Genomic DNA, 23,020 nt, shown 5'->3' on the forward strand with positions numbered 1-23,020 from the left:
CCGCCATGCTGAGCCTCAGGGAGCCCCCTCCCCAAGCCGACCCCAGCTGTAACACCCTCCCTGACTCCCACTGCCCTCAGCGAAACCCCAGCCCTAGCCCTGGCACACACAGGGGCCTGTTGACCTTCCAGCCCTCCACCACCTCCTGCCCTCAACACAAGACTCCCTGAACATGGCGCTCTCTCACCTCGGGGGCCTGCCCTGCTGTCCCTCTACCAACTGGCTCAGCCCCTCTCCTGCTCCTGCATTTGGTTCTAGACGCACAAGGCTCTGACCCTCCATGCAGAAGCCAGCTTAGCATGCTCTCGCTGCACAGCAGGGGGATTTGCAAAGCAAATGGCACAATGGCTTATGCTATCTAAGAGCAGCTTAGTGGTGGAAGATTCAGGCTAGGATGGTGAAGGGTGGGCCATGGCTGACAGGGAGAGACCCCGGGGGCTCTGGGTCCTGCTGATGCCAGTTTTAGACAACTGGGCCCCAGAGACACCATGTCCCTCCTCCGCTGCCCTCTGCTCTGGCCCCAGCCCACCCCCACCTGTTGGTCCACAGCGACAGCGTCCAGTCCATTGTACATGATGTTCACCCAGCCGTCCTTAGAGGCCAGGACAAAGAGGGACATCAGGGCCTGGAAGACACAGGAAGGGGAGGGCCTGCAGTGGTAGGTGCAGACAGCTCTCCATCTTTCTGCCTTCGGGAGGCAGAGAGACAAAGAGACCTTCCCTGAGAATGACAACAAACCGTTCCTGAGGACCTACTATGTGCCTGCCATATACCCTGCAGACACTGCTGCAGGTGAATGAGCACTGGACCAGGAGTCCTGGGTTCAGCTCTGAAAATTAATTTGAGAAAATTCGTGAGCTCTTGTCCCCTCGCGCACAGAATGTAGCTAGCTAATGCTTAAGTGCCTAGCGTCCAGGTCTACTAACACTTTAAACTAGAAAGTTGCTGACAAACATGAGGGGCCCTGCCATCCTCACCCCAAGCAGGCCTCTAGCACCTGAAAACAGGAGCTTACGAGAGAAATCAGGAGCCCTAGGCACCGCCCAAGCTCTGCCACTCACTGGCTGGGAGATGCGGGGCAAGTTCCTCAACTTCTCTGGGCCCCAGCTTCCTTGTCTGTAAATGGCAATAATTACCCTCACTAGTGTGAGACTTTAACTGGAAGCAATGCCCAGGAGACACCAGCCAGGGCTCCTACACAGATGGCAGGCCAAGGCACGCTCACGTCCCCTCAACAGGACTACGGGCTGGTCCTTCAGCAATGCCACAGTGCCTCGCACACAGCAGGTACTCAATAAAGGTTTTCTGAGCTGGACGGCACCATCACCCGTTCTTGCAGAGCCCCGGCCACCAGCGGTTGACCAGAGCTCACACACCCCATTCCAGAAGCTCCCCCATACTTCCAGCACACTTGCTCATTTGTTGTGGCCCAGGGCCCTGGGCAGGGAAATGGGGTTCTGGGATGGGTCTCCTGCCCCGCAAGGGCCCCTACTTCCCATCCCCCAAGGCACAGACTCCTCCTCTTCCCTTCCAGGTGGGAATGGTGCTGAGGGCTGCCTGGAAAGGGCTCAGGCCCAGGGGGAGGTCAGAGCAAGGGACACAGAGGGAGCCCTCGTGGCCAGGGAGGGACACGAAGCCTTCACATGCCAAGGGGCAAATGTTCCTGTGGGCCCTGGGATCACAGAGGCCTGAAGTGCAGAGCCTGGGCCAGGGAAGCATATAGCTGCTACCACTTCCCCATTTACAGATGAGGGCACCGAACCACAGACACTGGAACTTTCCTGAGTGGCCCAGCAAGCAGCCAAAGGCTCTGGGCCGTGCTGTAACTCCCCCATATGCACGCTGAGGACACCTTACTTCTGGCTCCAGGGGTGTCAGCCTGGCATTGAGCATGCCCAGAATGGGAAAGGGTTAGGGATGCTCCATGGGAACAGGGCCCGGGGCCTGGCACTGAGCTCAGGGAGTTGAGAACAAGCTCATGAACTGTCCCCACAGGCTTTCCCTCAGCTTCCTGGAATATCTTTTTTTAAAAAACCTCTGTTTTATCAACCATTGAGTCGTTAACAACTTGAAAGGCACTGCTTCTGGAAAATCTGCAGGGGCTAGGGGAGCTCCTGTGTCCCAGTTCCTGACCCCCTTTTCCCTTTCCACTCGTTGCTTCTCTATGGCCCCATAGCTCCTCTCCCAGAGGGCATGACGAGAGGGATCCCTGGTCATGTAAGGTGAGAGTTTCAGTGGCATCCAGCCAGAGGGTCCCCGGCAGAGGAGCAGGGCACAGGCCCTGGGTCCCACAGACCTGGATCCTGTTCCCTCCTTGTGTGACCTGGGGAAGGCACTCTCCATCTGATTGTACCTAGTCACCTGGCTGGGCCCTCAAGAAATAGGAGTTGTTGGGGTGGGTGGGGTAGTATAAAGCTCTTCAGAGGCAGCCCACTGCGGGTTCTTATCTGGGGCACTACGCAATGGGCCAAACCCAGCAGGCCCCCAGGAGAGGGGACCAAGGGCAAGGCAGGAACTGGGCAGGAGGCCTGCCTGCCCACTGAGGTGGAGAGCGGAATAGATGGGTGCTGGGAGAGGAAACCCACCCTGGGCCAGGGGCTTGCTACACTCTGTTACCACTGCCTGCCTGGTAGGCCATCACATTCCCATTTTACAGATAAGGAAACTGAGGCTCAGAGAGCCCACACCTACAGTAAGTGGCACAGAGCTGGGATTCACAACCAGGTCTGGCTGTCTCTAAAACTCCTGTCAGGGTCCCTGGGGTGGGGGGTGTTCACTGAAGCACCTCCTAAGCACCACATACTCCTGAGACACTCTGCACTCAGGATCTCTAAGCCTGTGAGGTGAGTTCCACCCCTACCCATTTTGCAGAAGACAAAACCGAGGCCTAGGAAGGAGAAGTCACAGGGTCAGTCCTGGCAGAGCAGGACCAGAGCCTGATCTGTGATCCCTGGCTGTCGGCACTGAAGAGCTTGTACCCCCATCCACTGGCGGGGGGGCGGGGGGGTCAGGGCAGGGGTACACGGACAGCACTCACCTGGCCCAGGTTGTCAAAGTTGTACTTGTGGTGGACCCAGCGGTAGTTGGCGGCCACGCAGTCAGAGCGGTTGGTGATGTTGCGGGTGTCCACACCCAGACAGTGGTAGAACTTGCCCTTGAAGAGCTGGGGTCGGGGGAGGACCACAGGGTTAGCGGACTGTCTGCCAGTGCTCCAGGGGGTAGGGGATGCAAGTCAGAAAAGGGACCCGCCCCGCAGGGGGCACTTCCTCTGTGCATAACCTGGACCAAGCACTTGACCACACCATCTCACCAAGTCCCCCAACATGAGGTAGGGCTACTCTCAGCCCATCTCACAGATGAGGAGACTGAGGCCCAGTGGTGTTAGGTGATTTTCCCCAAAGTCATATGAGGTTTAGGAAGGGGCAGAGTCAGTGTCTGTCTGATTTCTGGGCTCTTCCGCAGACCTCAGTCCTGGGGATGCGGACAGGGACTCCACGGGAGAAGGTTGCCCGCATATCCTCAAGGGTGAGAGACAGAAGTAAAGGGACCCCTCTCTAGGGACCCAGGCACTCTGCCTGGAAGGGACAGGGCCACTGTCCGCGTGGAGTCCGCATCAAACCCCTCCTGCCCAGGCGGCTGTTACAGATCTCTCAGCAGCCCCAAAGGACAAAGGACACCTGTGCCCGGAGCTCTCCTGCAGCTCCACCCCAAACACAGGAACAGGTGAGGAGACTGGGGGCCTCAGCTCAGGACTCAGACAAGAAAGAGGAAGGTCTCAGTTGCAGCTCAGACCCCAGAGGGCCCAGGGCATTCTGGCCATCCCCCTGTCACACGCTTTTATGATGTGCCTCATGGCTCCTCCCTGTCCAGCCCTAAGGTCCCATCCTAATCCTGGGCTCCAAGCCAAAATCCGAGTTAGCTCAAGGCCCTGCCTGTGTCAGAGACTCTCCATGGTCTCCACCCCCGGAGAAACTGGCCCCAGCTTCTTAGCTGCCATTCCAGGTCTCTCCCACCTTGGCCCAGCCCACCGTCTGGCTCCTGTCTCTGGGCAGCCATGGCTCCTGAGCTCACATTCACACGTGCGCCCACCCTCCCTTGAAACACCGTCCACCCGCCATGACCTGTGGAATCACTTCTCCTTCGAGGCCCAGTGCCCAGGCCACTTCCTCCAGATGCTTTTCCTCTTGCCCCCAGCCCAGCCCTGGGTTTCTGTGTAGCTTGGACCCCCGTGATCCCATTTACCCAGGCTTCTTTGCGCTCAGACATTTAAGTCTGTGTCTGCCCCTCTCCCTGGACTGGGAGCTCGCGGCTGGCAGGACTGTGGGTGCTCTACCAGGGCCACCTGAGGCCCCAGGTTGGTCAACACAAGGTCGGGAGAGTTGAACAGGAATGTGGAGCCTTTTACCCAACCACGAAGCTCACCCCAATGCCTGCCCAGCCTGAGTACCCCTCACCTGCACCCCCAGGATGCCGAAGATGATGAAGAAAGCGCAGCAGATGAGGACGATGTTGCCAATGGGCTTGAGGGAAGAGATAAGTGTCTCCACTACCAGCTTCAGACCAGGCGCTCGGCTGATGACACTGGAGGCAGACGGGCCAGAGGCACCATAAGCCCACAGCCATGTCTGGAGACAGCACCCACTTTGCCCAGAATCACCAGGGCAGAGAACCCCAAACCCCAGATCTACATGCACAGCAGTGCACTATGCCCTAACTCCAGCCCCTTGGGGTCCACACCTCACCATCATCTGGAGACTGAGGGCCAGAGATGGCAGTGAGCCACCCAGGGACACACAGAAAGTGGGTAGCAGTCCTGGGGGGCCACCTTCAGCCTGGCCTTTCCAGCACCCCCCTCCCGCCAGGGTTTCCAGGCTCCTCCCCCAGGAGCAGCATCAACAGCCTGGTCCCTGTCCCCACTAATCTGGCACGTGCTATCAGAGGGCTGAGTGGATAAGGAGGGCCAGAGTGAGGGGTCCACTTAGACCCCAGGAGCTCACTAGACAGTGCAGGGATTCCCCCATCCGCGGGGGAGTCCTCACCGCAGGGGGCGTAGGGTGCGCAGGAGCCGCAAGACCCGAAGGACCCCTAGGATCTTGGCTCCCCCGGCTGAGGCCACGGAAACCACGATGTCGATGATGGACACGAAGACGAGAAAGCCGTCCAGCACGTTCCAGCTACTGCGCAGGTAAGCCTGCTCACCGAAGTACAGGCCCAGCGAGACCACCTGGGGGCAGGACGATGGGCGGGGTGAGCCGGACTCCGCGATTGGAGACGGGGTGGGGTGTGGCCAGCCTCAGCGAGGGGGCGGAGCGAGGTCAGGTGGGGCTGGTAGGGACCTGTCAGGCAGGGGGCTGGGCGGATGGTCTGGCAGGGGACACGTGCCCCACCGCCCCCTGAAACACAGGCCCAGCGGGCCACCCCGTTCCCTACTCGCCGCACGTCTGGCAAACTCAATTCAAAGCCAAGCGCTCTGGGAAGCATCCGGGAAGGAATCCTTCCCCTGCGCCCCCCACCTCCAGCAGGTACCTGCATTACACCCTAAATGTTTCTCCACATTAGCCTTTCTTGCAGGATGTGAGCTCCTGGAGAGTGAGGACGTGGCTGACCCCCTCTGGGTCCCTGGAGCCCAACCTAGGGGCTGGCACCTAACAGGGATGGGCCTCCTGGGCCCCCGGTGGAATGCGGTTGATGGGCCGGTGAGTGACAAGCTTTCGGAGAGGCTGGCCCAGAGCCAGGGGCTCCAAGCTGGGGGTGGGAGAGGGTCCCGGGGGAAGCCCGGAGTTACCTTCAGTGTCATCTCGCCTACAAAGATGGCTGTGAAGATGTAGTTCGACACAGTAAGGAAGATACGTTCCTGGAAGAAGACAGCTCTCGTGGGCCCAGGGACTCCCAGAACTGCCCTGTCACCTGGTCAGCCTCTCACCTTCAGCCAAGGGACACCCTGCTGCTACTTCACAGCCTCGGGAGGCATCTCCCTCCCCAGAGCTCCTACCACACCTCCCTCCATGGTGTTTGGGGTTGGGCCTGGCTGAGCTCTCCTAGCCCCCTGAGCCTGACACAATGTCCCAGGGCAGGCCCTGGTGGCCTGCCCCTCTGCCTTGTCCCTTGCCCTGCCCGAAGGCTGCAGCCACTCACGGTGCTGCCAGCCTCGATCTGGGGCCTCTCCAGGGCGATGGTGATGCAGTTGAGAAAGATGAAGGCCAGGACGACATAGTCGAAGAGCTTGTGGGCAATGATGGTCTGACACAGGACTCGGAACCTGGGCGGGGTAGGCAGGGCACCCCATGAGTGTGGGGCCCAGACACACATGGGGACTGGGATGGCTAGAAGAGCTGACATCTCTCTTCTCTGGCCACACAACAGGTGGTGATTTCGTGTCTGCTCCCCTAAGCACATGGCAAAAACTGGCACCACAGGATAAAGGGCATCGACCTTGCCCTGGCAGTCAAGGCCTTCCAAACACTAGTGCAAATCTCTGAGCCCTAACGTCCAGCCACTCGGACACACACTCCCTGATACCTTCCGCTTCTGCCCCTGGGACCTTCCCTCAGGCTGCTCCCTCTACCCGGACCAGTCTCCACCTCTTCACAACCCCTGCGTCACCTACTAGAATGCTATCTGCCTCCAAAATCCAGCACACAGGCCTCCTCCTCCAGGAGGCCTACTGATGCCCCCTCCGGATGGGAGCACCCCAGGCTACTTGAGGATTTGTCCAACCTGGTGCCGGCACAGGAACGGCCTAGACTTGGAATCTAGAACACCTAGATCCTCCCCCTCCCCTGCAGACCCTCCACCACTGGACCAGGAGGGTCCTCTGGGGTATAGAAGACCCTCCACCAATAGCCTTGACTGGCTTGGCAGAAATCTCTCCCTCCCAGACATGCCAACCCCCTACTCTAACCTCACACCAAGCCTGGACTTGCCCACCTGTTCTCGGGGGAGAAGAGGTAGACAGACCAGTTCTCACGGACCTCGCACCAGTTAGGCTTATAGACGTCGATCATCTTGCGGACCCGGAAGCACAGGGTCTGACAAGGCAAGGATGGGGTGCAGACGGGTCAGTACTGCGCAGAGCTGCCCATCTCCACCCACTCTGGCCATATACCAAACTGGGGCCACCGGATGAACTGCGAACTCTTCCAGCGAGACCAGGACCCTCACCCCACCCAGTGCAAGCGCGGAGAGAGGGCCTCTCCACCGGCGGCGGGGGCGGGGGGATGTCCCTCGCTGGGGCGAGCAGTGCCTCCCCCCAGCCCCCCACCGCGCGCTCTCCTTAAGTCTGGTCCCGCGCTAGCCCCGCCCCTCGGGCCCGCCCCCTCTGACCCCCCCCCCCCCCGCCCCTGGGCCCTCCCCCTCTCACGTAGTCGATCTCCTCCTCATCCTCCCCGCGATCCCGGTGGTCATCCATCTTGGTAAAGACATCCTTGGCGATGCTGGGCATCCTGCCATTGCAGTCTTCGTGCCCGGGGGCCGGGCCCACCGCCCGCCAGGCCGCCCGGGGGTGGGCGCCCACCGCAGGCACCAGCTCGGCCAGGTCCATCGAGTCTCTGGTGTCGAGGGACAGCGTCCGGCGGTGGTGGCGGTGCCGGTGAGCCGGGTGGGCACCGTGGTGCGCGTGGTGGGCGTGCGGAGCGTGCAGTGGCGCGGCCCGCGGCGGCCCCTCGTCCCTGGCGCCCTCGCAGGCCCGGGTGCCGCCGCTGCGCTCCGCCGAGAGCAGGGACTCATGCTCGGCCGACAGCGGCTTGTGCTTCAGGCTGTTCCAGCTGGAGCGGCGACTGGCCCAGGCCCCGCTGCGGCCCCACGGTCCGTAGTAGGAGCTCCGGGAGCTGGACTGGAAGGAAGCCACCACACACACAAGCCACTGTGGTGACTGAAGGCAGCCTGCACCCCCGCTGAGGCCCTAAGAGGGCCACCGGCCTGGCTAGTGGGTGACAGCAAGGCTAGGCCCCAGGGGTCCTCTCCCTGCCCCGCTCTCACTCTTGGACATGTGGGCACCTCTAGGGTGTGGCTACATCTCCTCCTGCCACCTCACTGCCCTTGAGGAAGCTACAGCAAGTTAGGGTGGTCTTCCTATTTCACAGGTAAGGAAAAAGGTTCAGAGAGGGCTGTAACTTGCTCGTGGTCACACAGCTCGAAAATGGCAGAGGCCAGACTTGAGCTCTGGTATGCCAGACCCCAAAGCCCAGCTCTTTACCTGCACATTGTGGCCAAGATAAAAACCCAATTCTCTGTAAGGGACCTACTGGCACTACTCATTCATTCATTCACTCATTCATTCTTTGTTGCCACATCCTACTCTGGCACTGGGCATCCACGAATGATGCAACAGATGGCCGGGTTCTAGCTGGAGAGTCTGGTCCCCTAAACCTAGGTACCAGCCTGAGGCTGGACTGACAGGCACTTCTCCCCAGGGTCCCTCACCACACGCCCCAGCAGGGAGCACTCATCCAGAGCACCCCACAGGACTCACCAGGGAGCGTTGGTCATAGCTCATCCTGCCCAGTGACATGACACTGCTCTTGCGAGAGCCCAGGGCCACCAGGACCGAGTCCGGCTGCAGCGAGAGGCGGGGGGCGGGTGCTGCAGCCGCAGCGGGGCCCAGATGTCCACCCAGCGGGAGATTGGGGTCCAGATGCCCATTGGGGGTCATGGGGATTGGGCAGAGCTTGGGATCTGGAGGGGTGAGATGGAGACAGAAGGGGGGCAAACAAAGAACAAGAGTAAAAGAAGTCATGAGACAAAGAAACAGGGATGGGAATAGAAATAGAGTCTTTCTGGGGAAACCTCCTCCACCTTCTGGGTTGGACCCCATGTCATGTGCCTCTCCTCCACCCTTCCTGGAGAGCTCTCAGCTTGCTTTTTTCTTTTTTTTATTAGGTTTTTTATTTTTTGTTCGGTATAGTTAACATACAGTGTTATATTAGTTTCAGGTGTACAGTAGAACGACTCGACAATTCTGTACATCGTTCCTCAGCACTCATCATCTCAGCTTTCTTTTTGGGGTGGATCCCTTGTCTCCCGTGTTGAGCGCCAGCCCCGAGCTGCACCCAGCCTGGGAACCTCACTCCTGGACCCACTTCAGGAAGCAAGGCAAAGACGGTCCAGCCCAGTTACCAAGGAGGACACTGGCCCTGGGTGTGGGGAGGCTTGTTCCAAGTTGCCCAGTGGTGCCAACAGGACCAGAACCCAGGTGTCCTGAGGCCCAAGGCTCTTCCCAGCAGGCCACACTGTGGAGGGGTGAGAGTGAACTGCAGCTCCCTCTGTGGCTAGAATTCAGGAGGGCTCTGAATGTCACCGACCTCTTTTGGGGGATTTGCCTGTTTCCATTATGAATGTAAGCAAACCACAGAGAATTAGCAGTCCGGGAGCCCGGGCTTGAGGGGAAACCCAGTGCTGTGCCCCTCGCCTTCCCGGATCTCTGGGGAAGGGTTGTGGTCCCCTAGGTGCCAGTGGAGACCTGTTTACCTCCACCGCCATCCAGGCCCTCCTGAAGCTTGTCAAACTCCTCCATGTTGGATGAGCTCTGGTCCTCGTCCGAGTAGGAGCGATTGGCGTCACCCTGGGAGACCATCCCTCTTGTTGGAATGCAGGTTGGCTCAGCCCTTCTCTCCCTCTTGAATTTTTCACCCCCATTTTACAGATAGGGAGACGGAGGCTCAGAAAAGGAAAGCAAGAAGCGAACGAGGACCTGGGCCATAAGCCCACATCGGCCTGACTGCAGGTATCCCCTAAGCCTCAGAGAAGGGAGGAGGCAGGATCTAGATCTTAGGGGCTTTAGAATTTCAGAAATAGCGAGACCTAGTCCCACACCCCTGGGGGAGAGGCAGGGATCCGAGATACAGCCTCCATTTGCATGCTTCCTGCGATAGGAAGCTCACCACCTAATTGGCAGCCTCCTCCTTGGGACCTTGTTACTGGCTAGATGTTTGAGTTGCAGCCCTCCCCCATCCAGAATCCCCCACACCCAGTCTGGCGCAGGCCCCATGGGGGTGCTTCCTCTGCCAGGGCTGCAGTCACCTCTGCCTGGAAGCCCTCCACCAGGATGGCCACCAGGAGGTTGAAGAGCACATAGTTGCCGAAGGTCATGAGGGCGACAAAGTAGAGGGAGGCCCAAGGGGAGGTGGAGGCCATGCCATTGTAGAGGACAACGTTCCAGTCCTCCTGGGTGAGGATCTGTGGGGGAATCAGGAGCACAGCTCAGCCCTGGGGTATCCCCAAGCCCCAGCCCAGCCCAAGGACAGATGGAATCCACCAGGTGGTAGAGCTGCATGTGTGAGGAAATAGTCTTGGAGGAGAATCCCAAGGTGCCCAAGCCTTAGGGCGGGAGTGGAGGGGCAGGGATGGGCACCAGGCGGTCATTCCAGCTCCCAGAGTCAGTGCAATGCCAGCCCGACCCCACACCCGGACCTGTCTGCTGGGGTCCGGAACTGAGGGGCCTCCTTGGCAGGTCACCCCTCTTCTCTAGATCCTCTGAAGGGCCACCTCCAAAAAGCAATGCAAGCAGCGGTCCTGGGAGAAACCCCTTCCCCTGACGCACAGAAAGACATGCTGTCGCTCACCTGGAACACCGTGACAATGGCCCAGAGCAGGGAGTCAAAGTTCTTCCTGTCGGGGACGGTGTCTCCCGTGTCTGTGCGGAGGCTGAATTTGCAGCCAAAGATGTGCATCCCAAGGATGCTGTGGGAGGAATGGAGGAGGCTCAGGGACCCACCCACCTTGTTTCATTCTCAGCCACCCGGTAAGATGGCAGGGGGCAGCACTGGTTCCATTTTACAGAAGCAAACACTGAGGCTCGGAGGGCAAGTACTCGCCCCGAGCCACTGGGGATTAAGTGGTGGTGTCAGGATTCACACCCACGTCCAGGGTGTTTCCTGGAGAAGCTCGACCTGCCATGCTCCCCCAGGCTCCGGCACTCGTGGTGCCCGCGGTGGGCAGGCCTCACCTGAAGATGAAGATGAAGAGCATGAGCAGCATGCAGAAGGTGGCCACGTTGTCCATGGTCTTCATGAGCACCACCAACTGGCGCCGCAGTGCGGGCATGAAGCGTACCAGCTTCAGCACCCGCAACAGCCGGAAGGTCCGCAACACCGACAGGCCGCCGTCCGCCTGCCCCACAATCTCCCAGATGCTGGGAGGGGGCAAGCGGGGGAAAGAGGGAGAGAGAGGCAGGAGGGTTCGACAGAGGGCGGGGAGGAGAGGAGGGCAAAGGGAGGGCAGGAAGGACGGAGAGACGGACAGCTTCCATTCATTCATTCGTTCATCCCACAAATAACACGTTTCAAGGGTCATCGCTGCGCCGGGGCATGCTCTAAGTCAGGGGCTCCTGACCTGCAGTCCACGGACACCCCCCACGAGAAGTCTATGGCTAGAATTCAGGAGGTCTACCCACTGACCTCTTTTTGAGATTTAACATTCTTTCGGTTATGAATGTAAATAAGGCACGGAGAACTAGCAGTCCCCATGACTTTCTGACCAGTCAAAATCGCTGACAGTTTTATATCTTATAACCGTTGATGTACATATTTCCAAATATTACTTATACTCATCCTTTCTTGGGAACGATGGTAGTCACAAGACCTGCCGCTACATCTTGCTATTTCATGCGTTAATCCAGAAGCACGTATATTACTGAATGACAGATGTTTAAATATTTGATAACTGTGCTTGGGTGTAATTGATTTCCTTTGTGCTCTTACATGCTTTGTTTCCCGGCTGGGGTCGGTGCCTTAGATCCCCCCCCCTCCCCCCCCCCACACCCCGGGACTTCTGGGCCCACAGCCTGCAGGGGCAGGGGGCAGCACCTGATGATAACAATGATGCTGTCAAAGATGTTGTAAGGGTTGCGCAGGTAGTCAAAGAGCCCAAAGGCAGCCAGCTTCAGGAGCATCTCCAGGGCGAACATGCTGGTGAAGACCACGTTGCAGATCTCCAGGATGTTGGTCAGCTCCTCGGGCTGTGGAGGCGTTAGGACACAGGACAGGGACCTGGTCAGGCCAGAGCACAGTCATGGATCCTCTCTGGATGCCCATGGGCTCCAGGACCGCCAGGGAGGCGGGTCAGAGTCCTCGCTGGAGCACAATGGCCTTGAGAACCTTACAACGCGGCTGCATCTCTGCTGTCCTAAGAGTCCACTAAGATGGTGGGACCCCACCGGGCTGACCTTCCACACATTTGGAAATGACGCTGGTACTGTGTGCCCTCAGGCAGCTATCGTGACACTCATTTTACGGATCAGGACACAGGCTCAGAAGCTGACTTAAGGTCACATGGCTTGATGCAGAGCAAGGCAAGAAGACAGGCCAGTCATTGCTAGAAAGTCCCTGTTTGCCCACGACCCCATTTAGGAAGCACTTACCCCATGCAGGACCTGTCCTTCGAACTTTACAGTTCATCTTAATCCCACACAACAGCCCATTTTGCAGAGGAGGAAGCAGGGTCAGAGAAGGCCAGACCCCTGCCTTCGGCTGTGGAGCAGGTAAGGGGCAAAGCCAGGATGTGAACTCAGGCAGCCCGGTTCCAAGGCTCCCGCCCTTCACCCCTGCCTGTGCAGACCTCTCTCCTGAGCCTTCCCCACTCTCCCCTTCCCCAATGGTCAGCTCAGGATTGTGGGGCGCTCGAGAGCACCGTGCCCTGCGAAGAGAAGACAGAGACCATGCACCTGCTGTGCCCCACAACGGCTCTTTCCTGTACTCGAGGACCCTGGTCGATGGGGCTTGCTCCACAGGCTTCTCAGTGGAAGGCACCAGAGCCCAGGGAGGGCAGGGGTTAGAGTCACCAGCTGGTCAGAAGGAGACTAGTACCCCTGGCCAGGGAGCCACCCTCTGACCCCAGACATGATTACCTCCTGGTTTTTAGCAGCAGGTGACACCCTACAAATAGAACCTTGTGAGCAATGCTGGTGTATAAAACAGACCACATTCTGGGCCGTGACTAGGAGACAGGGTTCCAGGGCACCCCTCCCACCTCAGTTTCTTCATCCATAAAATGAGGGGGTGAAACAAGATGACATTCATTCTGGACCTCTCCACCAAAGCACCATGCAGGGCTCCAGCCCCTCTTGCATGAGCCCACTAGCACTGTGAAGTCTCCGGTTGCCACTCCTCACAATCTGCAAGGCCATGTTGGTGTCTCCATTCCACAGGGAAGGACACAGAGGCTCCGACAAGTGAACTGACTTGCTCTGAGCCACCCAGCCAGGATGCGGCTGAGCCACGCAATCAGTCGCCAAACTGCTCTCCGCAGACACACACACAGAGCCCACCCGTGCCTTCACCCGTTCCCAGGGCTCACGCACGCCACAGGCCCGCTGAGCGGTCACTACGGGCCAGGCGCGCGCTACCCAGGGCGGCTGGTGGTGAATGCATCCGACATTGCCCCTGCCCCCAGGAAGTGCTGGCTCTGGTAGCAAAGCCCAACACCCAAGCTGACCAGCACTCGGTGGATGCTAAAAACAGAAACGTTGAGGGTGCTTTGAGGGAACAGCGATCCTGCAGTCAGGAGCAGCTTCCTGGAGGAAGTGACCTCTCAGCAGAGACCCCAAAGCTGAGAAGGGGAGCCCAGTGATGGGGGCGGGGAGAGAAGGCATCTAGGCCGAGGGAGCAGCCAGAGCAAGAGTGGGGAGGTGAGAGAGCCGCCGTCCGTCAGCGCCCCCACCCCCAGCCCAGCCCCTCCACCAGGCGACAGGGCGCCTCTGGGGCCTGTGATTCCATTTGGGTTAAAAGGAGAAGAGGGAAAAAAAAAAAAACAACCCCAATGCAACTGCCCGCTTCCGACCAGTGCCTGGGAAACCTAATAAAACTGCCAGGTCCTCTCAAGCCCAGAGAAAAGGAGAAGGCCCCATTTCCATCTGTAATTACATTTGACTCACAAAAGGGCCCTGAAAGAAGAGTGGGATCCTGAGAGGGGCCCTCGGTGGGGAGGGGCCGGGCCCAGATGCTGTTCCGAGCCACCAATTTCCCAGCCTGCCCAAACGACAGGGACGGCAAAGATGGAAAACGGGGCCGCTGACAGTCGGTAATGACCATCACCCCGCTCTGGGCCACACACTCCCGCCCCACAACCAACCGATGCGGAGCCGCCGCTCTCCCTCTGGGAAGGTCACCTGCTCGCCCCCCGCCCCCCCACTCACAGCAGCTGTTTCTCTAGTCAGGCGCACACCTGCTAATCTTTCTCTAATGGACCATCCATCACTCCCGCAAGCTTTTTTCTGGGAGAGAGACAGCGAGCGGGAGGGAGACAGGCGAACACAGACTATTTTGTATTGTGAGATGGAGGTGGGAGGGTGTGTGAAGAGGGACGGGAGCAGCCGTGGGGGAGATGGACAGACAGACAAATAAGGCCACAGGGAGGGAGAGGCAAAGGCGGGGTGTGGAGAGAGGAGACAGGGGAAGAAAAACATGCATGCAAACATAATGAAGGACCAAGATCGGGACCAAGATCGGGACCTTGCAGGAGTGGGTGAAGGAGCCAGGAACGTGAGACAGCAGGCAGACAGACTGCCAGGCAGAGGCTTTAGAGAGGCATCTGGAGGCAGCAGGGACCACCTCCCCCCCCAGCGGAAGAGGGGACAACAAAGGGCAGAAAGTCATGTTGGGCTGGAGGCAGGAGGGTGGAGGGCAGGTAAGGAGGGGCTGCAACCTGGAGGCCCGAAGCGAAGCGGAGGGAGAGGGACAGGGGCCCGCTCCTCCTGGCCCGACGCCAGGTGTGGAGGCACGAGGCTGCCCAGCCTCTGGCCATTTCTGCAGGGGTAAATAAGGGTCCTGTCGGGCAGGGGCCCCTCCGCTGTACCTGATACTACCCCCCCCCCATGGTAATGATGTCAGCTGCTGTTAAGGGTCCCCCCGCACCAGTCGGCGCCGCTGAGCACTTTCTATGAATTATCTCATCTAGACCTCAAACATTACCCTACAGTATCCCCATTTTATAGACGGGACGCTGAGGCTCAGAGGAAGTGACTGCTCAGGGCCAGGGCCAGGGCCAGGAAGTGGTAGAATGGGATCTCAATCTGAATCAGAGGAATTCTCCCTCCGGCCTGCCCCCTCCCATGGCCCTGACAGCTTCACCTGCCCCACTTCCCTGACTTGAGGCTCCAGTTCAGCATACAGACATGTCACTGCCCTGCTCACAAGCCTCCTGTGACTCCCCACTGCCTGGAGGACAAAGCCTGCCTTAAGACACTTTGTGGATGGACAGCACCCCCAGCCTCCTGGGCAGTCTCCTGCCCTTTGTGCACATCCTCCTCGAGGGCTCAGGTCCTTTGGGGGAAAGCCTGTGCTCCTGGTCCCTGTACCTGTCCCTCCTGTCTCACTGATGAACTCCTAGTCAACCTTCAGGGTCCATCTCCAGTGCCACTGCCTCTGGGAAGCCTTCCGTGACTGCAGCCCATGTTGGCTCTCTCCCCTAAGCCCCCAAAGAGCTGGAATGTTGGGCACTAAGCCAGCCCATCCTCCTCTTCCCAGAGCCATGCCAGACTGGCTGCAGACAGGAAAATAAAGATTGTTTTGAGCCATCCCCTGACCTGGAGGCCTTGAATGCAGTCCCCTGGGAGCAGGGGCCAGTGGACATGCCCCCACCTGCCCTAGGAGGCTACGTGCACCCCGGCCCTGCTGCCCGTTCAGCCGAACCCTCTGTTTCTTGTTGTCCAACTCGGTGACCATCCTTCAGTTCCAGGACGGGATGGGGCTGAGAGCGGCCTTGCCCAGCTTGGGAGAAGCCGTTCGCCTGGACAGCTGAGTGCCGGGAGAGGAAGAAGCTGCCACGGGAGCCAGGCCTCCCCACCCAGACCTCCCCACTGCCTCCTGTCCACTTTGTGGAACCTCCACCTCCTCCTCAGCATCCTGGAGCCCTGCTCTGACAGTTGCTCACCGTGTCACCTAGGCAAGCCTCAGTTTCCCCATCTGCTCTAGCCTGGCCTATCCCATAGGGTTGCCATGAGGGTCACAAGGAACGTGACAACACATGACAGTGGGTGATGAGGGAGGGATCTGGCCCCCCCAAGCTGACCCCTCCCCACCTGCTTGTCATGTAGCCTCAATCACAGACCATTCGGGGCCTCCCCTCTCTTCCCTTGGCCTACTCAGGAAAGCAGACTTCAGCCCCGTCTAACCGCCTCATGGGTCACAAGCAGGCCTGGATGACCCCCCTTTTACCTGTCACCTCCTCCCAGGCCAGTCCCTGCAAGGAACAGCATCTTTGTCCATGAGGAACCTGGGGACGTTGGGATCCCTTGTGGTTGGGGCAGCCATGGCCACCTAAAGGCCAGGGGAACCCGCAATCTTAGCTCTCATCTGAGTGCCCATGACCACAGAGGCAGGGGTGGCAGACGGAGCCAGAGAGCAACCCACAGGCTTCGCCCCATTCTCACTCCCTAGCACCCCCATGGCTGTGCCAGGCTCCCTGCCAGGCCCCCCACCCCCCCCACAATGCCCCCCCCTCCGCAGTCACCACCCCTGCAGGAAAGGGGCTGTATGCGTCCACCCGCCTTCTCCTCCCGCTCCTGCCCGCTCTCCCCGCTCTCCCCGCCTCCCAGCGGCCCTGGGCCACCTCTCTCTGCAGGCACCACCTCAGACAGGGCTGCTCAAAATAAACACGGGGGCGGACTGTTTCCCCGCCAAGCAGCGTCTGGGAGCGGAGGGGAGTGGAGCAAATACGCCAGCCGGCCCCCAGCAGGCCCTGCTCAGAGCTCGGCAGAACAATGCCTGCCACTCAGGGCTGCTTTAAAAAGAACATTTTTTTTAAATGCTCCCTCCCCCTCACCTTTTTATTTAATTAATTAATTTTTCGAGGCTCCAGACGGCAGAAGGTAACCTCACCCCAAGGGTGGTGATGTGAGGCTCAAACAGAAGATTCATAAATGGTTGCAAATCAGTGAGCACCTACTATGTGCTGGGCTTCCTAATTAACCGGCCCGCCACTCTGACAAGGGTCCGTGCGCCCATTTCCCAGATGGAGCCACCGGCTGGGGGAGGCCAAGGGACTTGCCCAAGGCTCCCTGCTGGCCAGTCGCGTTGAACCAGGGAAGGAGCCTAGGGGGTGGGGCAGTGGCAGGAGGTGTGTGGGGTAGAGGCCGGGCAGGGAGCGAGGCTGTGACCCAGAGAATCCCGACAAACAGGCCTCTGATAAACTGCCCTGATCTGCAGCGTATGCCGATTTCCGTGGTGTAAATACTCCCACCACAGCCAATTTCAAGCTACCAACTGTTTAAAAACAGGCTTTCGACATTCCTGAGTGTTAAAAAATCGGCTCTCGCAAGCTGGTTCCCACAAGCCCTGGTGGGAACGGTGCCCAGACCCCACGGCGGCAGCGCCGTGACAAGCCCCCTCGGTGCTACTCGCTCAGAAATGAGAGCCAGTGCCCCAACATCACCTGGTCCCCCATGGGGCCCCCCCTCTAGCGCCGCTGGCCTAGCCAGGCTTCTGCCCACCTGGCAGGCCTGGGCCAGGAAAGGCCAGAAGTCTGAGCCCTAGGCGAGGGGGCTCTGGGCTGCCTGTCTCCCCAGCTTTACCCCGCAGATAGCCTCCCCTCCAGTCCTCCACAGAGACCTTTTTAATTAAGCCAGAATGGCTGGCAAACCAGCAGCTCCGAACAGAGTGTCGCCACAGCCCCAGGGGCCGCATTTAAGAAAATTGAATAGAGCCAGCGCTTGGCGAACTAATGAAGAGGGAAATGGGAGTGTGGCCCACCGCGGGGCGCAGCGGGCGGGCGGAGGGGCTGCCCGCAGAAAGAGGGTGGCACGAAGCAAAGGGGGCCCTCGTTCTAAGCCCTGCTCGGTGTCAGTCTTGCCACAGAAAGATGTGGGTGCAGATCTGACCCCTCACTGGCTGTGGGACCTTGGGTCAGTGACATCCCCTCCCTAGGCCTCAGGGTCACTAGCTAACAAATGGGGTGCCCTCACAGGGCTGGAGCAAAGGTCAAGGGAGGGAACCCACCCAGGGGCTGGGGGAGCCAGAAAATGGTGCTTTTTCAAATAGAGCCAGGACAGGACTTGTCGTGCAGGCTGTCACCCCAAGGTATGACCTATGTCCTGGGGACGTGGGTGCTAGCCCCTCCCCCCAAGCCTTCCATCCTGTGTCCTTACAAGTAGCCTTTTATCTCTTAACGCACCCTTCCTGTGCTCCTGCCACCTCTTCCACGTGTTTTCCCCCCTTGGGACCCTGTCTCCGAACTCTCCTCAGCCCCAAAGCTCCAGCAGTATCCCCGATGGCCCAAGGGGCCTGGGACACACCATTCGACTCAGCCAACACCCACTCTGTGCTCTACACACCCAGCGCCAAGGACAGAAGAGACCACGGGGCTGGCAGAGGAGGGACACAGGACAGTCTTTGTAGGGCAACCTCGGGGCTACTCTCAGTACCTTGGGGCGGTGTGGAGGGCGGACTAAGTGGGGGGCATCGGGCACAGGAGGACGCCTCGCCAGCTAAAGGCACTGCCCACAGAGGAGCCTTGGCTATCCGAGGAAAGGTCTGTATTTTGTGCCAAGGGCAATGGGGCTCTGTGGCAGTTTGGGGCAGCGGAGAACCCAACCTTGGGAAAGAGCACTCCAACTGTTTGGGGGAGAATGGACAGGTGGGCTCACAGGGAAAGGTGACAACTGGAAGTCAGGTTTGGCAGGGACTGACAGGGGAAGGCCTGTGGGTGCCTGGTGTCCAGGCTGAGCTGCTCAGGAGAAAGGAGCTGGATCTGAACCCCACGGGCCCAATACTAGAGTGGCCCCCCTCGCTCACTCACTCACCCACTGCGCAGACCGCCAGAGCTTCTCCCTCCTCTGGGCTGGGCCCGGGTTGGGCTACTAAGGCTACAGGGACGAATCGGACCCAGTCCCAGTCAGGTGGGAGACAGCCACACAGGGGGCCGGCTTGGGCCTAGGCGCCCAGCCCTCCCTCCACGCCCGCGCCCAGCCCTGCACCCGGCGCCTGCCCCCACTGGCCTGCTCGTGGTGCTCGATGCCCATGCTGACGGTGTTGACCAGGATGGCCATCATGATGCCCCGGTTGAAGTACTTGCTGTCCACAATGCCTCGGAGCTTGGCTCGAGTCTCCCGCCACACATCCCCGCACAGCCGGGTGGCCCCGTCTGCCTGCTCCTCCTCGTCCTCCTTCCCGAGCCCTGACGAGGCCCCATCGTCGCTGCTCTGGGCTCCGTCCCCATCGGCCTCCTCCGAGCCACCACCTGAGCCTCCAGAGCCCGAGCCCTCCTGGCCCGAGTCGGTGCTGCCCGGGCCCGAGGGCCGCCGGCTCGCCCCATGCTGGCAGCGGGGGCAACTGGCCGGGTCGGAGGCCAGCATGGTGGAGATGGGCTGCACCAGCGTGTGGGGCGTCGGGTCCAGGGGACTGTGTTGAGGGCACAGCTCTGCAAAGCAAACACAAAGGCAGGGGTGTTGCCTCAGGTCACGCAGGCTGGAGGGTCTCAGAGGCGTCAGCACCTGCCCACACCAGGCCCCAACCTAACCCTGGGACACAGCCCCGTGTGAGGGCTTCAGGCTCCTGGGCTCCAGGCTCTGCCTGGGGCCTGTGGTTCCTGGGGGATCGGCTTCACCGCTCCGGGCTTTGTCTGCCCCCGGGTAAAGCCAGGACTAGGAGCACCTCCTTGCAGGTGGCTGCCGTGTGGTGTGCCGGGAACAGCGCATGGGGCACACGTGCCTGTCATCCATCCTTGCTCCATCACTTCCTGGCCCCAGGCCCAGCCCTCCCACTGTCCTGCTTGCTGACATCGGAGCTGGGGAAACGGCTGAAGAACAGCTTCTAGAAGAACCAGGCTGGTATAGAGGATGGACGCCCCTCAGGGGGAGCCAAGGTGCCCTCTCCATCTTCCATTCTCCCACCCTTATGTGGGGCTTGTGTCCCTTGCTCTAGAAGCCCCCTGAGACTTCCCTCCTCACAAGCTGAGAGTCGGGGCTGGCTCCTGGGGGAGAAGGCACGGCAGGGAGTGGGGGTCAGAAGCTTTCACCCCCTTTGATGCCCCAGGGAAGAGTTTCAGAAGCCCGAGCCAGTCTCTGAACAGAGTTCTGTGATCTGTGAACCATTTCAAACAGGTGTCACGGAGGTTCTTTCTGGGTGGTTTGCTTTCTTCTTTATATTTGCCTATATTTTCCTAAAATAAAAGCGTTTCGCTTGTGTGAGCCAAAAATAAATAAATAAATAACATTAAAGGGAAAGGAAAACATGGAATGCCTACCCTTTCTTTCCAGACTTTGCCTTCAAATATCTCCCGATGCCCCGGACGAGGCCCCTCGGACTCATTTGTCCCCCGGAGCCAGGGTGAGGCAGCCAGAAGCCCAGGGGTCGGTCCCATCTCAGCAAAGCTCTGCGCAGCCTCACTTGTACATGGGGCTGGGCCCCCTGAAACTTGTTTCCCAGGGAAGGGGGAAGGCATGAAGGCCCCAGGGCAGCGGGCACGTTCTCCCCCCAGACGGCCTCCTGAACTTTCCTCCACACAAGTTTCCTGGAGAGGGTGGGGGCCAGCAGCAGGAAGCGTCTCCCTGCATCACCCAGGAACGCTGCACGCCAGCCTTGCCCAGACCCTGGCTCCCCCGTCCACGTGCTGGGCCAGCCCACGGGCCACCTGGAGCCTCCTCCAAGACCATGCCTGGACGGCTGGCGCCCGAGGATGGGTGGGCGGCAGCTCTGAGCACCAGTTCTCCGGCTTGCCTCCCAAGGATCTCAGATTCGCAGGACGTCAGAACTGCGGGAGCAGGGCCTGGGGGTGGCTGACTCCCACTGCGCACGAGCCTCAGCCTCAACTTTACAGAGCAGGAGCCTGAGGCCCACAGAGGGGCCCAGGTTGTCCAAGGTCGCACACTGTGTACCTGCTCTGGGGTCCAGTCCCTGCTAACTTCCATAGCACCAGTGGGGGGCCCATCTCCCAGGGCGCATTTGCCTTCTGCAGGAGTGGGAGCATTCATTTTTCCCCTGGAGGCGGGCTCAGCAAACCCAACTCTAACGTCCCTGATGTTGTTTTTATCCCTGACACACCGTGTGACCTTAAGTGACTCCCTTCATCTATCTGGACCTTAGTTTTCCCATCCGAAAATGGGATCATGTTACCGGCCTGGCCCCTTTCTCAGGCTGTTTTCTAGAACAGATGAGAAAATGAATGGAGAGCCCTTTCTGAGCCTAACAGCCCGGAGAGGGAAGATCACAAAATGGCAGAGGTGTCCCTAATACACCACGCCTTTGCAGGGTGGGGGCCACAGCCCTTTACTCCAGGAGGCCGGTCGTCACTGCTCTGGCGTCCTAGCAAGCATGGGGGGCAGCAGGGCCTTGTGGGTGGGGCAAGGCCGGCTGAGTGGAGGGGAGTTTCAGGGCTTTACCAGACAGGATGGCCAAGGGGGTGGAGCCTGAGTACACGAGACCACACACCGGGATCCAAAGGGAATTCCTCCAGGGGGCAGGGTGCTGAGACCCCCAGCCCAGGCCAGGCCCCGGCAGGTGGTCAGAAAAGCAGCAAGAGAACAAGGGGCACGGACTGGAGCTCCCCAGGGGGACCTCCCCAGGGTTCTCCACCTGCCGGACAGCTCTGCTGACACCGAGGAGATGGGGGGGCATGTCTGCCCGCGGTGGCGGTTGAGTCCCCGGCTGGAGGCACACGAGGCCGGAGCGGGGCGCCCTGGAGGCCGCGGGGGGCGGGGCCACTTACTGTAGCGCCTGGGCTCCTTGGCGTGGGGCCCGGGCTTGGCAGGGGTGGGCGCCCCCGGGGCTGGGGCCTGGCGCCGGCTCTGCAGGGCCTGGTAGAGGCCCAGGGCCCGGCGCCTGGCCTTGCGCAGGATGTGGCAGACGTACTGGAAGATCTCCTCGTAGCAGTCGCCGGGCTCCGCGTAGCTAGCCACTGTGCTGGAGGACAGGTAGCGCTTCCGCTGCTCCAGCATCAGCCGGTGCTCCCGCTGCTTGGTCTCCGAGAACTGGGTCGCTATGACAACGAGGCACAGGTTGATCATGAAGAAGGAGCCCACCTGTGACCAACGGGAGGAGAGGACAGGGACAGGAACAGAGGGGACAGATTGGTGTGGGGGGGAGGCAGAGATGGGGGAGAGGAAAACGAAGAGAAGGAGAAAGAGAAACGGTGGTTGGCGGGGGGGGGTGGGGGGCAGACAGAGATGGAAGCCGGAGTGACAGCGGCGGGGCGAGAAGCGGAGGGATCCAGAAGCAGAAAGGAAGACAGGAGCGGGGAGCGGGGACAGATCCGAGACACCAGACAGGGACGGGACAGAGCCAGGAGGCGGACAGCCAGAGACGGCCAGGAGAGACACCGAGAGGGAGTGACACAGGCTCAGAGAGTACAGGAGCGGAGGGTACGGGAGACGCAGAGCGACGGGGCAGAGCGACGGGGCACGAGGAGGTAGGGAGAGAAAGGAGCGGAGGGTGGAGGGCCCAGAGAGACAGAGAGGCACGGCACAGATAGGGACAGGAAAAGATTGCTGAGGCCCTGCTCCGACAGGAGGCCAGGGCCCCCGGATGGCGGTGGCCCGGGCAGCTCCCCAGACCCCACTGGGACCTGCTTCCAAACCCACTCCCCCAGGCCCTCAGGCCCAGGGTCACGGCCACCCTCCCACCTGGGACACCAGCACAGAGGCCGGGGAGGGAGGCCCGGCCCCGCTCAGGCCATCCGGGCCCTGAGTGCCACCCCAGCCCTGCCCTCTCTCTGGCTTGACTTTGGCCTCAGTCGGGCATCCAGACAAAAGAGAAGGTTCCTTCAGAAAGCGTTTACATGTGTGGCTTTATCCGTGCTTGGATGGAGGAGGTGGGGAGAGGCTACCTAGTTAGTACTAGGAATCCTGCCACCTCATGAGTCAGGGCCCAGTTCCAGTGGCCACCACAGGGAGCAGGGCCCTTCCTGCCCTGGTTTCCCCACCCCCGGCCTTTGCTGAGCCTTTGAACGGGATCCGCAGGCCCTGCCAGCAAGGGGAATGGCTTCTCATCCTCCTCCAGGCCGCCCTCCTGCAGGCCCCGGCCCCAGCCACCAATTCACCCTTCCCTCCTGTCCCCCAGGCCACAGATAGGGAGCTTCCGGGGTTATGGAGCGGGGG

At 60.1% G+C, this 23,020-nt stretch overlaps 1 protein-coding gene across 1 annotated transcript in view; it reads right to left on the reverse strand.

The window, feature by feature from the left end:
* The window catches only part of CACNA1I (calcium voltage-gated channel subunit alpha1 I), a 102,115-nt gene that overhangs the window by 14,057 nt on the left and 65,038 nt on the right, over positions 1 to 23,020 (reverse strand). Inside the window, exons 8-23 of the mRNA XM_034987258.1 lie at positions 21,634 to 21,946; positions 18,926 to 19,347; positions 11,802 to 11,953; positions 10,943 to 11,128; positions 10,560 to 10,677; positions 10,018 to 10,173; positions 9,466 to 9,559; positions 8,471 to 8,673; positions 7,361 to 7,831; positions 6,928 to 7,028; positions 6,136 to 6,259; positions 5,786 to 5,854; positions 5,040 to 5,224; positions 4,455 to 4,581; positions 3,038 to 3,163; positions 536 to 625 (exon numbers count right to left, since the gene is read on the reverse strand). Of these exons, the coding sequence (XP_034843149.1) occupies positions 536 to 625; positions 3,038 to 3,163; positions 4,455 to 4,581; positions 5,040 to 5,224; positions 5,786 to 5,854; positions 6,136 to 6,259; positions 6,928 to 7,028; positions 7,361 to 7,831; positions 8,471 to 8,673; positions 9,466 to 9,559; positions 10,018 to 10,173; positions 10,560 to 10,677; positions 10,943 to 11,128; positions 11,802 to 11,953; positions 18,926 to 19,347; positions 21,634 to 21,946 (2,937 nt within the window). The remainder of the gene's footprint in view (positions 1 to 535; positions 626 to 3,037; positions 3,164 to 4,454; positions 4,582 to 5,039; positions 5,225 to 5,785; positions 5,855 to 6,135; positions 6,260 to 6,927; positions 7,029 to 7,360; positions 7,832 to 8,470; positions 8,674 to 9,465; positions 9,560 to 10,017; positions 10,174 to 10,559; positions 10,678 to 10,942; positions 11,129 to 11,801; positions 11,954 to 18,925; positions 19,348 to 21,633; positions 21,947 to 23,020) is intronic.

Source organism: Mirounga leonina, unplaced genomic scaffold (genome assembly GCF_011800145.1).
Source record: "Mirounga leonina isolate KUSES-001 unplaced genomic scaffold, KU_Mleo_1.0 Mir_418, whole genome shotgun sequence".
Classification (NCBI taxonomy): domain Eukaryota; kingdom Metazoa; phylum Chordata; class Mammalia; order Carnivora; family Phocidae; genus Mirounga; species Mirounga leonina.